Source organism: Triturus cristatus, chromosome 10, assembly GCF_964204655.1.
Source record: "Triturus cristatus chromosome 10, aTriCri1.1, whole genome shotgun sequence".
NCBI classification, from domain to species: domain Eukaryota; kingdom Metazoa; phylum Chordata; class Amphibia; order Caudata; family Salamandridae; genus Triturus; species Triturus cristatus.
The window spans coordinates 809,224,420-809,239,318 of NC_140593.1; the positions used below are offsets into that span (position 1 = coordinate 809,224,420).

At 42.8% G+C, this 14,899-nt stretch overlaps 1 protein-coding gene across 2 annotated transcripts in view; it reads left to right on the plus strand.

Moving 5' to 3' along the window:
• LOC146790041 (phospholipase A2-like) overlaps positions 1 to 14,899 on the plus strand; it is a 202,060-nt gene that overhangs the window by 124,189 nt on the left and 62,972 nt on the right. For both annotated transcript variants that reach the window (XM_085628373.1, XM_085628375.1), the window contains one exon: positions 7,327 to 7,433. In XM_085628373.1, the coding sequence (XP_085484499.1) occupies positions 7,327 to 7,433 (107 nt within the window). The remainder of the gene's footprint in view (positions 1 to 7,326; positions 7,434 to 14,899) is intronic.

The window sequence follows — 14,899 nt, forward strand, 5'->3', positions numbered from 1 at the left end:
ATATACTTTGCCTATGGATATCCTGAAAATCTCACTAGATTTACTATTCAGTGGGCACAGTTAGCTCTATTTACCAACATAAATCTCACATGTAAGGGTACTCAGAGGCTTAACAGTTGACCTTTGTAGATCTGGCCTAGAGGCAGCTTTGGCTGTCCCTCCAGCCTCATGTAATCAACATTCATAAATTTAAAAAATACATACATTGTGGGGACTTTGTTCAGAATACTTCATTCATTGGTCTATTCATCTGTCATTCACATTGTGCTTCTGCCCACCACAGCATATCTTGTGGCAATGGATCATCCAAGCTCAGCCATGGGCTCCCTTTCACTGCGAGGGACAGCATTTTGCCTGATCACATGTGCACATCTGCCTAAAAGACAGCACTCTTCATGGCAAATGCTTCCTGGCTCATACTTCACTTTGCCAAAATTTTTTTTCCATTATTTGTCCTTTTTTATTTTTTGTGTCTTTCAATTATTTATTAAGGTTACAGTAATTCAAAGCCAATAACTAGTTGTACCTTTTCTTTAGGCAAATAAGTTTCATTTTTTTTTAGATTACTATAGAAATTATAAAAGACCAGCATGAGACAGAAAAAAGTCATCACACTGCATAGCCAGGGAAAGGAGAGATGGCCACCCACATGGGCGTGATGGTTAAAATTTCTTTTTTTTTTTTTTAAATAAAGTTTCACAAAAACATTCAAAGATGACAGTTCAAGCATCAGCATTAATATGCATCATTCAAGGGCATTTTCGTGTGGGTTGAAAAAGGCCACTGCCGCGCACTGTAAGAGGCATCAAAGAGCCTGGCAGAAGTGTCTGGGAAGCTTCTGGGACCCCAAAGAAAAAATGATTATCAAATGAAAGTTTTTTTTTTTTTTTTTTTTAAACAAAAAAACACATTACAACTGAAGGGGCCTACGTTTTCTGCAGATATATGCTTTGTACACAGGCATAATGCCATCGCTCACAGAGAGGCGAGCCAAAGCGGAAGCAGTGTTGCCCCATTTCCCTATACAGCATAGGAAACAAAATGAGAATGACACTACAACAGAACAGTGGACAAAAAGGGTTGATGGAAAGTCCCTTGATGTATGTATAATCATGTATGTGTTGTTTATGGATTTGTTTGAAAAATAAAAGGTTGTGGTTAATGCCAGACCTAAAAGGGGCAACCAATAGACCAGAAACGTATGGAACTGCAAGTGTGTACCCGACAGACCTGTCACGTTTGTGTTTTTGAGTTCATTTAAAACTCATTAAATTGTCATTGCCACTATTTATTAATATTATGTTAATATATAATTTTGTACGATCCGCGCATCGATTCATTTATCATTATTTGAATAACTCTTTCTAAATTACACAATTTTTAGGTTGTACGTGCAGGCAGTATGCATGTGCTGTTGCTTGCCGACCTATTGTTTAAAAAAAAAAAAAACTCTAAATAAAAACAGGCTTTCAGCTCCCCATTACTTACCATTCGTTGGCATCATTATGACTCTTCTTTGCTGCCTTCTAACTGGGCAGTGCGAGTGAGGCATCCCTTCCTGCGTCACTTCCTTTTCTTTCTGTGGCACATGGACCAAAAGCAGATATATTTTTCTTAGTTAGTGTTAATCGGCTGCTTGCGCTGTGATTGAGATACTATTCTTTTTTTGTTTGCCACATTCATATAGCGCAAACTCAAACTGACCCAATGGCATTGGAGAGCTTTACATGAGCACCAGTTACATTAGACAAGTTCACATTCATGATTTTTTACCACAGTGACGCGAAGGTTTTGGAGCGCTGTACATGAGCACCAGTTACATTACACAAGTTCATATTAATCTTAGGTTTTTTTGCAAGGTGAGATTAAGTGAGCTGCCCAGAAACACTCCCAATTGTCATTGAGTGAGTCAGCGAACAAGTTAAGTGCCGAATATTTTAGTGTAAATATACAGAAGTTGAGAGCACGCCCTTTGGCCGAAAAATCGCAAAGGGTGTGTTTCGATTGTTTTAGATATCATTTGACTTCTTGAGAGCTGACGGATATCTGTTCGGTTTCTAAACACTTACTAGAACCAGGTCAAAGGGAGTTCAAGGCAAGAGTAGCATCAGATCATCTCTCTAGGTAGCCACCAGTGGTCTTCTGAGTAGGCCAGCACCTGGATGACTGAGCCCTTGCACATTGGAAGTGAGGTTGCACATTTCCTGGTGTGGCTGAGGATTACAGGTTTTGATTAGGCCTGGGTGGAGTTCGTGGAGATCTGCTATGGGGAACTCCGCGAAGTGCTGAAAAAACTCTCCAGCACTCCGCCGAGTTCCGCAAGCTGCAGAGTGCGGTAAGTTGTGCTGCTTGTGCTGACTTTTAGAGCTGGGATTTTGTTGAACAGCACCACACACAGCGCAAGAAGGTGCTGCCTCTTTCTGCCGCTCAAGTAGATGTCCTACTCGAGCGGCAGCTTCCTCAACACGAGGGGCAGGTTTCTCAATGCGACCGGTAGTGACCTGCCGCAACTGCCCGCGTTTAGAAATCTTGCCGGGAGTTGGTCTAGTATATGATTTTGCTCGCTCGCATAACATTAAGGGATCCGGGCAAGAGAAAAATCTCCGCTCCACATCACTTTGCAGTGTTTTTCATAACTCCGAACTCTACACGGATTGGGCAACACTCCGCGAACTCCGCCAGCAGAGCGGAGTTCACCACCCACCCCTAGTCTTGATCTAGCAGTGCCAGACGAATAAAGGCTGACACTGCAAGATATAAACCACAAATAATGGCAACGCCAATAGGTCTGGCCTTCTCAAACTTGTGCAAAGTTACATTTGTAATATTTTTATTGCAAGCATATGCCACAAAAGAAAAAGCAAAAAAAGACAGAAGTCAGTTATCTAGCTATTGCTGCCATATGCTTGCAATATCAGTTTTAGAATTAATGACATTCACTGATATGGCAGTTTTACGAGTGATATTTGTTTAAAGAACAAACTTTTCAATTGTGTCATGCATTTTATTATTATTTGGAAAGGAGACTGTAATAAATCATCACCTAGCTAAGCTGTCAAATTGGTACAGTGTGATAATGGTGCCAATAGACTTTATAACCACAGTTTTAATCAATATAGCAAAGCAAATAGATCTGCTCCCACAGGTTAGTGGATAGGTATTGCATTTTAATTTGTTTTTATTGAAAGCAAAAGCTATAAAAATGTAAGTGAAAAGAAAATATGCCGCCATGTGCTTACTATCCACATTTTAAATTTAGGACCATTCCATTACATGGCTGATGTGTGTCAAATAACAATCCTTGCAACTGTTACATGCAGCTTTTAGGATTGTTGTTTGTGAATGAGACAAGAATAAAGCACAACCTAGCTAGGCATTCAAATCTCGGGCAGCTAGAATGTTACAATATCACTGACACCCTTTCTAACTGCAGCTTAAAAAATGGCAGACCCAAAAAATTCACCTTTTAACTGGACAGCCAAAGTACAGGTAAATTAAACATCTGGTATTAAATGTACACAAATAAATAAATAAACAATCAATGGAAATACCAATAGGTCTGGCTTATGAATGAAAGTGCCCTTTGAGTTATTGAAAGGTTTAGGAACTCAATAAGTTATCATACATACACTCTGTCACTTATCTTTGCATTCGTGCATCCATTCCTCAATCCATTGGCTCATTCTTGCATTTTCCCTTTGACAAAATTACAATAAAACACTCACAAACGTGTCTGTTTTGAAAAGGTATTTTACACAGTCTATAGCTGTTTTAAAGTTAAAGCATGGCTGCGACGTCTAAAACCAACATATTGGCGTTCTTGGAATGGTAAAAAAAAGTATACACTCTGGACAATAGCCTTCCATATTCGGCCATGTGTGATGTGACACACTGCAGGTAAGCAAGTGACCTTTTAACACTACTTGGAGAGCTGTAGTATCTTCTTAAGAAACAGTTCGATAAAAAGAAGAGAAACAAAGATATGAAAGTGGAACTATAAAAGGAGTCAATTCAAAAGTAAAGAGCTGTCCAAACAGCCCTGACACAAAAGCACACTCATTTTCAGGTGGATGCGCACAGGTGGGCCAAGTCCCGGGGATATTACATAGATATAGGAGGTGAGCACAAGGGGTCCCCCTCCTCGGGCCTATAAAATCCCCAGGGACCACCCCCCCCCCCCGGGCAGTGCTTTTAATTTATGCAGGGGGTGCCCCTGGGGACTGCCACCTCCACAGGGCATTTCTAATGATGTATGCGGGTGGGCCACTGGGTCTGCCCTCTCCCCAGGAACCATCCCTTCTGGGGGGCTAAACATATAAAATGAATGTGGGGAACTGCCATCTCTCCAGGTCTAAGCTTTAAATTAATGCAGGGGGCTCATGCGGCTGCCCTGGAGCCCGATGTCTGCCGCCTCCCCGGGAACAGTTTATTGAAAATAAGGGGGGCCATGCAGCCCCAGGGACTGCCACCTTACTGGCTCTGAAATAAATTAATGTAGGGTGTCCGTCACAGACCCCGGTACCGGGGACCACAACCTCCCCAGGGCTAACTTGTATGATGGAGCGGGCCCCCCTCATGGAGCCATTTATGGCCCTGAGGACCACCACCCTCCAGGACCGGCTTCTGCTACCTCCCAAGGTGCCCATCGTCTGGAGGAAGCTGTTTGCTTTTGCTTAGTGGGAGCTGACAGCTTACACCAAGCAAAAGCAAACATAACTCCGCTTTCTGCAAGCTAGAGCTATCAAACAGCTCCGGCTTGCAGAAAGCGGAGTTTTCATCTGTTTCCCTGCACGCAAATATGCATGCAGGGAAACAAATAAAAACATTGCTCTGACAGACAGGGAGCTGCTTTTCAGCAGCCCCCTGTCTGTCAGAGCAATGCCGGCTCCCGCAGAATGCGAGGAGCTGGCTGGAGCCGCCTGGGACTTGAGGCTCCCCCTGCAGTCCCAGGGCACCCAGGTGACAAGGCTGAGCTATAGGAAAAAAAAGAGGTAGTTACCTCTGTAAAGTACAAATCATCCAAGTGTGTTTTCTCTGGATTTTCACAGTGAAAAGTTATCTGTAATCCAGGATGGAGATGTTTGCATCCGTGCTTTGCGTAAGCGCAACACCTCACGTAGTGTCTTTGGCGAGGGGGTTCTTTCTTGTAATCTGCTGCTCAGACCAGAAATTGTGTTCTAAGCTTTTAAAAACTAGAAGTATGTAAACTTGCCTAAAATCCCCGAGTTTTTGGTCCAATCCATATACATTAGCGGTATGCGACGTCTTCCCGTCCTTTTCCCAAGAGAATGGACAGCTTACTAAAAGGCCCTCCGAACGCATCTCTACCAATCAAAGAAGCGCTTACTTCTGGAAAGTTCAAATCCTCCAAATGTGTTTTCTCTGCAGTACCACCTTGTAAAGGTATCTGTTGAAGATGCTCGAGCAACAATCATATTGGCAAAGTTAAAGACACTCAAGGTCACTGGAGACATTTCCTCTGTGTTCTTTACACAGCTGTAGTGTATGAGGAGCACTACACATTTACCCAGCTGGATAGCACTTATTAATTAGCCAGCAGAAAGTACTCCAGTTGGGTAGAGGTGCTGCACGCAGAGAAAACCACAAAGCTCCCATTGAAATGGAAGAAATGAGGATAGCCATGCAAACTGCTCGGAGCACTCAGAGAGTCAACACTTTCAATATATTCACAAATATTTTGTGTGGCCAACCCCAGAAGGACACGCACTTTAGCTCCTACATGTGGGTCTCAAGGATTAGCCATGTTATGCAACAGTATTTCATTGGCGTATAGAGAAACAAGCTTCTTCACCTGGAAAATATATTCAAAGGAGAGAAAAAATAATTTAAAAAATAATGTGGTAAACCCCGTCAGTTTACGCTTGTAGCTTTTCCACCAGCCGTACAGGACTGAAGAAAATATATGGAAATCTATGATTTACAGAGACTTCCATGTGGATTTTTGTGAATTCAATGTAAATTTTAATAGGCAATCTGTGAAGCCTATATTTTCAGCATTTTAAAATGTGTGGGAATCAGCTCTATACTTCCTACGTACTAGACTGTGTAGAGATGACCAACAAGCAGGGAATATCATTTTTAGGTTTGTATTTATGAAAGAAGTTTGTTTAATTCGACCATGTAATATAAAAATAAAGGATCTGAATGCTGTTGGAATTGCAGTCTTTACTCTTAGCTGAACAATGTTTCAGAAATGTTTATATAATGCTAGAGTGTGTTAGTGTGATCTGATGTCTTTTTGGTGACACCTATAAAAGTAAATTCCATCGCTACAGAAACTGTTTGAGGTAGGACTTTGCTGTAATAGCTTGTGTTGCTTTTAGTGTCACTCCATCCATCAATGGTTTGAAAGGACTTCTTTTTTTCCTCACGTACCTTTTAGTGCATGGCACTCATGTTCTTCAGGAAAATGAAAAAATATGTTCATGAAAAAATAATAGTCTAGTAGAGTGAAATAAATTAAAATAATACATATAGTAAGATTGTTTTTTTTCTAGTACTGCAAAATGTCAAAACACACCCAAGTACTTTGAAATTAGCTTTTTAAAGAAGTAATTCGAATTGTCAACATCACGAATACAGAATATATGTTTGACTGCAAAATTAGAGTTGTAGTTAAAACTAATTTTAAATGTTTCATCCTTGTGGGCATTTGTTTATAGGCATTCCTGCTTAGGGGCCACACCGGGTCTGGTGCCTTGGCGGACTAATGCATCCACTATAGTGGCCTGTGTTCGACCTCATGGACACAGATTCAAATCCTGGTGGGTCCACTCAGCCTTCTGTCCTTCTGAGGTCGATACAATGAGTACCATTGATTGGGAACAATAAGCATCTGTTATTCAGCCCCAAGATACATATAGTTTTGCCATAAACATGCATGACCTTTAATGTACCAGCATGTGAAAGGTTTTGGGCCAAAAACGCAGGATTGGCTGAAGGTGTCACACATAACATGTTACCAGCTGTACAGGTGCCCATGCTTAACCCTAAAAGGGCTGTGTGTCTCCCCATTGATGTTGATTTTGTACCTTGGCATCAGTAGGTGTGTTGCTTTTGTGTATATGAGATGGCAGTATTCATAGGTGACTTTACATGTGTTGTCTGTGTACATTGGTTTATATGTGTCTTCGTCTGTGTGTGCATGGCTGCCTGTAACTGTCTTACTATGTCTGCATGTCTCCCAGGAGATGTGCCTTTATAGGGACACGTACCATACAACACCTATTACTTGTTATCACTTACTATTTCAACGTGTTTCAAACAAGGAATACTCAACACACTGTTTCTTCCTGTTGTTAAAAGGTGCTGCCACAGGCATGACTGTTGCTATGAAAAGGCAGCATTAGCTGGCTGCAGCCCCAAAATGACTATGTATGACTGGACCTGTGAAGACAACATCGTTAAATGTGGTAAATATGTTTTAGAACAGTTTTCTTCTGTCTCCCTTTTTTCGCACTTTTTATACAAAGACTCCTATCTGTATCAAATACATTCTGCAACTGTGGCATGATATCTTGCACAATGTCTCATCACAGGGGACATAGAAACACCAACAACAGAAAGCAACAAGCATTTGCAATGCAATAGCTCTCGCATTTGCGTCACTTTGAGGTATTGGCATTGTAAATGAGAATGCCTCTTATTTGTGTGTTTTGAAAACCTGCTAGGCGTGCGTACTGCTTGCAGTTTTTCAAAACACATAAATAAAAGGCATTGTCATTGACAATGCCAGTGCTTCAAACTCTCGCAAATGCGAGACCTTTGTGGCACTCACACTTTAGCTGTAAACATCGTAAGATAAAGCACTGGTGCTGCGATGCGTAAAAAGTAAAGAAATAGAAAAAAATGTTTCTGCTATTGCTTTTTTCTATTTCTTTACTTTTTTAAACAATTGCGGCACCCACGCTTTAGCTTACGATGTTTACAGCTAAAGCTTGAGTGCCGCAATTGTAACAAAAGTAAGCAAATAGAAAAAAATGGAAGCCGTATGCTTTTTATTTGTATTTGTTTACTTTTGCTACAATGGTGGCACCCGCGCTTAGGCTTTGAACACGTTAAGCTAAAGCACTGGTGCAGTGATTGCTTAAACAAAAAAGAAATATTAAAAAAAAAAAAAAAATCTTATTTCTTTGCTTTTGAAGTAATTGCGGCCCCCGTGTTTTAGCTTAAGCTTTTAAAGCTAAAGTGTGGATGATGGCAAATATTAAAGCACCCATGCATATCAAATTAAGCGGGCAACGTGATCATGCGTGGTGCCCGTGCATAATAAATTAATCAAGTGATCAAGCAGGCACCCTTGCAGGAAAGCAGGTGTGGGTGGAATAGGGGAAAATCATTAAAGAAAATAGTGCTTACAGACTGTAGATAAAACAGACCGTGTAACAACAACATTTAAAAAGTCCAGTCCTCATTGGAGGCTACAAATGCAGACAAGGCCTATTAATGAATCAAGAGAAACGATTTTGAAAGGACAGTAACAGGATCCAATTGAAAAGATGGGCGGAGCTTTGAGTCCATACCTGAATACAGCATGCCTTGCAGCGCATGCGCTGCCCAGGCTCGACCTAAAAACAAAGCTATCCCCAGGTAAAGAACAAACACGAAGAAGGAGTAAGAGCAGGAGCTGATGTGGAATGAACAATCATGAGTAAAATCCACCAACACTCACTGTTGTCAGCACCAACTGACTGTTCTTGTGGCTACTCACTGTTTCTTTGCCATGCAGAACCGGGAAGGACTATACTGAAGTAGTATGCAAACAGGCACCATCTTGTAAAAAAAGTGTTCACCCCAAATACATTTTAGTGCTCTATTTCACAATTCAAGATGACAGTCACAGTTATTGCAAGAAGCAGTGTGGGACATACTGACCCAGTGCAGACACAGCATCTCTGCATAGTTAGCTTCCTAGTCCAGCTGTGGTGTCCCTGGCCTCCGAGCTTCCTGGTTCTGACACACGCCCTCCCACGCTGTCAACACTGATACTTCTTAAGTGGATTCAAAGTAGTGTGATCACTCATCAAACAGCCATAAATAAATGAATAAATTAATACAAAGTGATATTTCTAGAGGTTTCATTAGTAGTATAACCCATAGATATAGTACTAGTGGGTGTCAGAGTAACATCAGTAATGGTTTGTCGTATTAGTGTTACTAGTTGGTAAAAGTATTACTAGTGTAAGTAGTGGAGCAGAAGGGGGACAGCCTCTCCATGAATGGGGATAGATTCAAAGGTTGCCAAGTATATATGTCTTAGAGTCCTGCGAGAGCCGGCATTGCTCTTGCCTGCAAAGAACAGCTTAAAATGCTGTTCCCTGATGGCAATTTTTTCATCTGTTTCCCTGCCCACTTCACAGTGAGCAGGGAAACAGGTGATAGTCCGCTCCCAGCGTGCTGGAATATTTTACATGCTTCCACATGCTGAAAGCAGACTTACTGTTTGCTTTTGCTTGGACAGAGCTTTCAAATAGCTCCTGCCCAGGTGAAAACAAACATCTATGTCCCAAAGGGTGGGCACCTTGAGATATAGCAGGAGGTGGCCCTGGGGGGTGGTGGTCCCCAGTGCCATTAATGGATCCAGGAAGTGGGGTGGTGCCCACCCTCCTTTTCCTTCTGCATGGCTGTGCCCCAGGGGGTTAGTGGTCCCTTGGCCTGAAAACAGCCCAGGGAGGGCCTGGCCTGGGGAGGTGGTAGTTTTTGGGGCTGGAAACGGCCCAGTGAGGGGGCCATGCACACCCCCTCCCCTAATTATATAAATAAATACACCCCCAGGAATTGGCCCACCTGGGGACATATACCAAACAAGCGCAGGCGCCAGTGCTTGTTTTTTTGAAATTATTTTACCAGGGATTCAAAGCAAAACATTTTTTTAAAGTATTTGGCTCCTGGTCAAGTCCCGGTGGGACACGACCACCAGGCCTAGAGGGTCAGTGTATTTTTACCCTGCCATTTGTCTTTTTTTAATGTTTTTTCTTGAGGCTCAGCTGAGTCCAAGTCACAAGATGGCTGCCAACACTTCCCGGATGTCATTTTGAGATCTCTGGGATCCGCGGACCCTTCCCGTCCGTAGATATCTATAAATCTTTTTCCTTTAATAACTCAAAAACTGCTGAATGGATTTACATCAAATTACAAAGAGCTTGCTTTCCGCACCAAGATCTACCTTTCTGCCAAATTTGCAAAACCGGGCTGTAGTCGTGTTTAAAGTCCCTATGGGGAATTGAATGGGAAAAACCATGTTTTGAGACCCCATTCCCTTTTTTGTCGAACCCCGCTTGACGAATCACCCCGAAACTTTCCACACAGCAGCTGAAATTAGTTGCATACTAGTTTTGAAGATTTTGAGAAGACCCGTCAAACTGTGCTAAAGTTATTGCCAAACAAAAAAAGCTAGGTCCTAACTATAACTACCTACTGCCAACCACAAGTATGCAATATATATAATATATATTTAGGTTCAAGTTAAGTGGAGTTAAGAATAGTACATCTATACTTACCTACATGCACTAACATTCTTGATATTTTGGTCCTTGTTATTTTTGACACAATATTTTGCCCCCACAACACTTTTGTACTCAATATTTTGTCATACAATCCATTGAGCTTTCTCAATGGGAATGATTACATTTAGAATCAATTCACATGTGGGTGAAACTAAAACATGCATACATTTATATTTGATGTTGACATAAACACACTGAGCCTGATTTACAAAGGGCCACCGCACTCATGGCGGAGACCCCGCAGTCATGGAAGAGTCTCCACACTCTGAGACCATGAAGACTGATAACTCTTATCGAGAGGATGCCTAGTGACATCATTGATGTCATCAAAGTTGAAGACAATTATGATTTCACAAAATGGTTTCATGCTGACATCAATTCATATACATGAGAATCACAGTTTAAAATCTTTTATTTTCTCGCACTACCCAGTAGTACTACTAAATGAACAAACTATGTTATTGACATACAATCCAGTTTTGATTTTGCCCACTTCTATCCTTCAAACTGTATGAGCTTTCAAAAACATCGACAACTGATTCAAGGACCCAGGACACCAAATAGTCATAACCCTCACCCACAGCCGTTACTCCATTCACTCAATGTAGCCTTCAAATCACATCGTGTGCAAACTTTCCTAGCTCCAAGTCGATTTTATACTCACTGTATCCTTTTTGGTCAAGTTTACGCCTAGGTTAGCTCGATCATAAAATGCAGCCCATATACGTGGCAAATTTAACTGATCAGATATATGGCCAGCCTCTTTCAAAATTGCACAATAGGTAAAAAACAATGGACTGGCATGCAGCTCGAGCAATCACTAGTGGCAGAGGTAATCCAAGCACTAAACCATTCCTTCGATCACTTTATTATTCGTTGAAGTAGATACGCTAAGTGTGGTGAGTTGTTCCGGACGAGGGTCCTGTTTGTGCCCTGAATCAGGACAGAAGTTATACTTCACTGGTGAGGTTTAATTAGGCTAAACTAATCTGGGGTTGCTTGTGCTCCCATCTAGACGTGCCTGCTCTGGCAGTTCAGGCTTCACTCTTCCTTTGGAGAAGGATCCAATCAAGGCTCTTGACTAGAACAGAACAGGGGTGAATACCAATGGATTGGAAAGTGGCCAGAGAGAACACCAGTTGCTGAATTTAATTCAAGAAAGCAAATAGGGCCTCTTTAGTACACCCTCTAAACACACTCAGATGCTTTACCCCTTCATGTACCCACAACATACTGGCAAAGTAGCATATGCAATGTCATTTATAAATTTAGAAAAAAATACCCACGACTTAAGGTGAAGTTGGCTATCTCTTTCTGACTCTGTTTTCCTTAGTACATGTTAAACTACCACCATGTTCTTCAACGATAGTGCAGAATATCAGTCGTACTCCCTGCTGTTAGTTGTAAAGAACGCTGGATTCCCTTGCTTTGCTTAGAAACATAGATGATGGTTTTTAACAATTTCTTTTACTAGCTTGACATGCACAATGTCTACATCACATATTACACATGTTCGCACAGTTATGGCTTGGGTGATGTCATTCAATGTATAAGATATTTATCAGCTTACATTTACCAGAATTGCACCTTGCTGCTAAGACTGTGAGGGAGAGTAAAGAACCACAGCGGTGCCCAAACAAAACTAACTGAAGAGATGCATTCTTAAGGTTCTTTGGAAGGAACCATGATTAGGATGCTATGAAGAGTACCTGATACTCACTCCAATATTTTGGTCCAGTACTAAGAAGGATCAGCCTCCCCAGCAAGAGCATCTGAGGAATGGAACCACTGCCAAAAGGAGAGTGGCTGAGCGAAGATGTTGAAGGGTCAGGTAAGGTAGAATATTGGATTGCTAGGTCGAAGCTCTGGTGTCATGCATGGTAGACACAGGGGGTTAGATTCAATTCTTCTGTCAACAGGCAACCAATGTGGCTTATTGGGAGCTGCTGTTACATAGTCTAGATTGTGGAGCCTGATGATTGGTTTTACAGTCATATTTGGAGGAGCTGAAGGCTTAAAGCTAATTTTGAAGGTAGTCCCAGATAACACACATTCGAATGGTCTCATCCTGGTGAGGTAGCTGTCCCTGCTGCGGTCCATTGTTGAGGAATTCTAGGGTAAATCTTCCTTAAAGTCCTCGGTGTAAGAAAACAGGCTGTAGTCACTGCATTAAATTAATTTGATTTTCCAAACAGAGGTTGTTAACAATTTGAAATCATTACCGGAAGGGAATGGTTCTAGGCAGCTATTTCAAAAGCTGGTGTTCAAGAGATGGGCATGGCCACATATTAGTACCTTAGTTTTGTTAGCGTTAAGTTTTAGCATTTTCTTCCTCATCCATGATTTTGCGTTCAGAAAACAGGAGTGCAGAGAGAATTGAATTTCCTCAGTAGAGTTTTTGAGTCTGAGGATCATGTGTGAATCACCTCCATTGGGAATACACTCTATTCTGAAGCATCTAAAAAGCTCAATGAGAGGCTTTATGTGCATATTAAACAAGGTAAGTGATAATGACAATCCTGGAAGGGCTCTACATCAAATCTGAATGGGTACTGATCTCAAAGAGAAGAAGATCAAAGATTGACTTGTGTTAGACCTGTCAGCCCTTTGGGTGGTCCCTCCTCATCATTATTTATTTTGTCCCACTTCTGCCTCAAACCCTATTATAATTTTTCCTTTTTGGGAACCACCAGACTTTTTAGTGTTGATGCAGGGTCAGGGAGCCATTTTCCCTACCCCTGGAACTTCTGTCTGAGGGCCTGAGACACAAAATGGTGGCCACCCATTGTCACCTGTGACATCATCAGAACTCACTGGAGGTTTCCAGAACATTCTAGACTCCTGGGATAGTAGGAGGCAGTTTAGAATGTTGGGAGGCCATCTCAGAGTGGCAGTTGGCAACTGACTGGAGAAGAGAGAGGACAGAGATAGAAGGAGGTCGGAGTAAGGCAGCAGAGGTGGAAACCAGTGCTTGGAGTGGGGTCCAGAAACCCACCCTTGATGCTAGTCTCTACTGACCAAGCCCAACCTAAAGCCCTGTGTGGGACCAAGACCAGAAGAACCATCTTAAGGAACTGAACATTTGGAACAGGCCTTAAAGAAGAAGAACAGCAAGTTCCTGACCTGTTCAGCAGTCTCCTCCTGGAGTCCTGACGTCGAGAAGCCTAGAGACCTGGGGCCTGAGGTAGAGAAGCGGCACTGACAGAAAGCAGACGTCGTACCCGGAGCCGCCAGAGGTCGAGTGAGGGCGCCGACGGAGGTCATGGAGGGGCACCGGAGGTCGAGTAAAGAGTCACCCGAGGTCGAGTGAGGGCGCCGACGGAGGTCGTGGAGAGGCGCCGGAGGTCGAGTCGGGAGTCACCTGAGGTCAAGGTGAGGCGTCGACGGGGGAGTGAAGTCCGCCCACCGGAGTCGCCGGAAACTGAGGTGAAGCGCGCCGGAGGTCGGGAGTGGAGATCGCACTCCGGAGACACCAGGAAGTGGGGAGTCCGAGTCCCTGTGACGCCGGAAGGCGACATCGAGTCAAGACCGCCCAGCGACATCGAGTCGAGACCGCCCAGCGACATCGAGTCGAGACCGTCCAGCGACATCGAGTTGAGACCGCCCAGCGACATCGAGTCGAGACCGCCCAGCGACATCGAGTCGAGACCACCCAGCGACATCGATCCGGAGCCGCCTCACGGCGTCGACACGGCGCCGAGCGGAGCCGATCATCGTGAAAAGGACAGTAAGTGGTAGAGGGGGCCTCTGAGGCCCTGTGGAGTCCTAAAAGACCATCCTAGAGGTTAAAGGGGTGTTAGGACCAGCCTGGGAGTGCCAGGGGTGAACTGAGACTGGCACAGTGACCTCCATAAAAGGGTTGTGTAGTTTGGAGGGCCAGATCTTTAGATTACTCTTGTTCGGCCTCAGCTCAGGCCCCAGCCTTGACCAATCTAGGTGGGACACCCCCCATGCCATCCAAGTGTCCTTAAGCTGTGTATGGGCAAAGTAAGACCAAGTGACCTCATGAAAATGATCTGAACTGTAATTGTCATTGGTTGTTTTACCTTATTTATTGAAGGTGCTTTATTTATTGTCGTCCACTAATTTATTCCTGCACTGTATTTATTGTCTGACTGTATTTATTTGCCAACTGTATTTATTGAACATCTATTTATTCCTTGCTTAATGATGACCTGAACCTATTTATTGAAATTCCAAAGTAGTATTGTTTATTTGACCTGCTCTTTTGAAGGAAAATCTTATTGTATTGTATTATGTTATGAAACCTGCAACTAAGAGAAAATAAGATAAAGACATATATATTTTCAACTTGACTCCCATAATTTTTACGGTGTAGTGTCGTTTTTGGAACGGATGAACGCATGGTTATT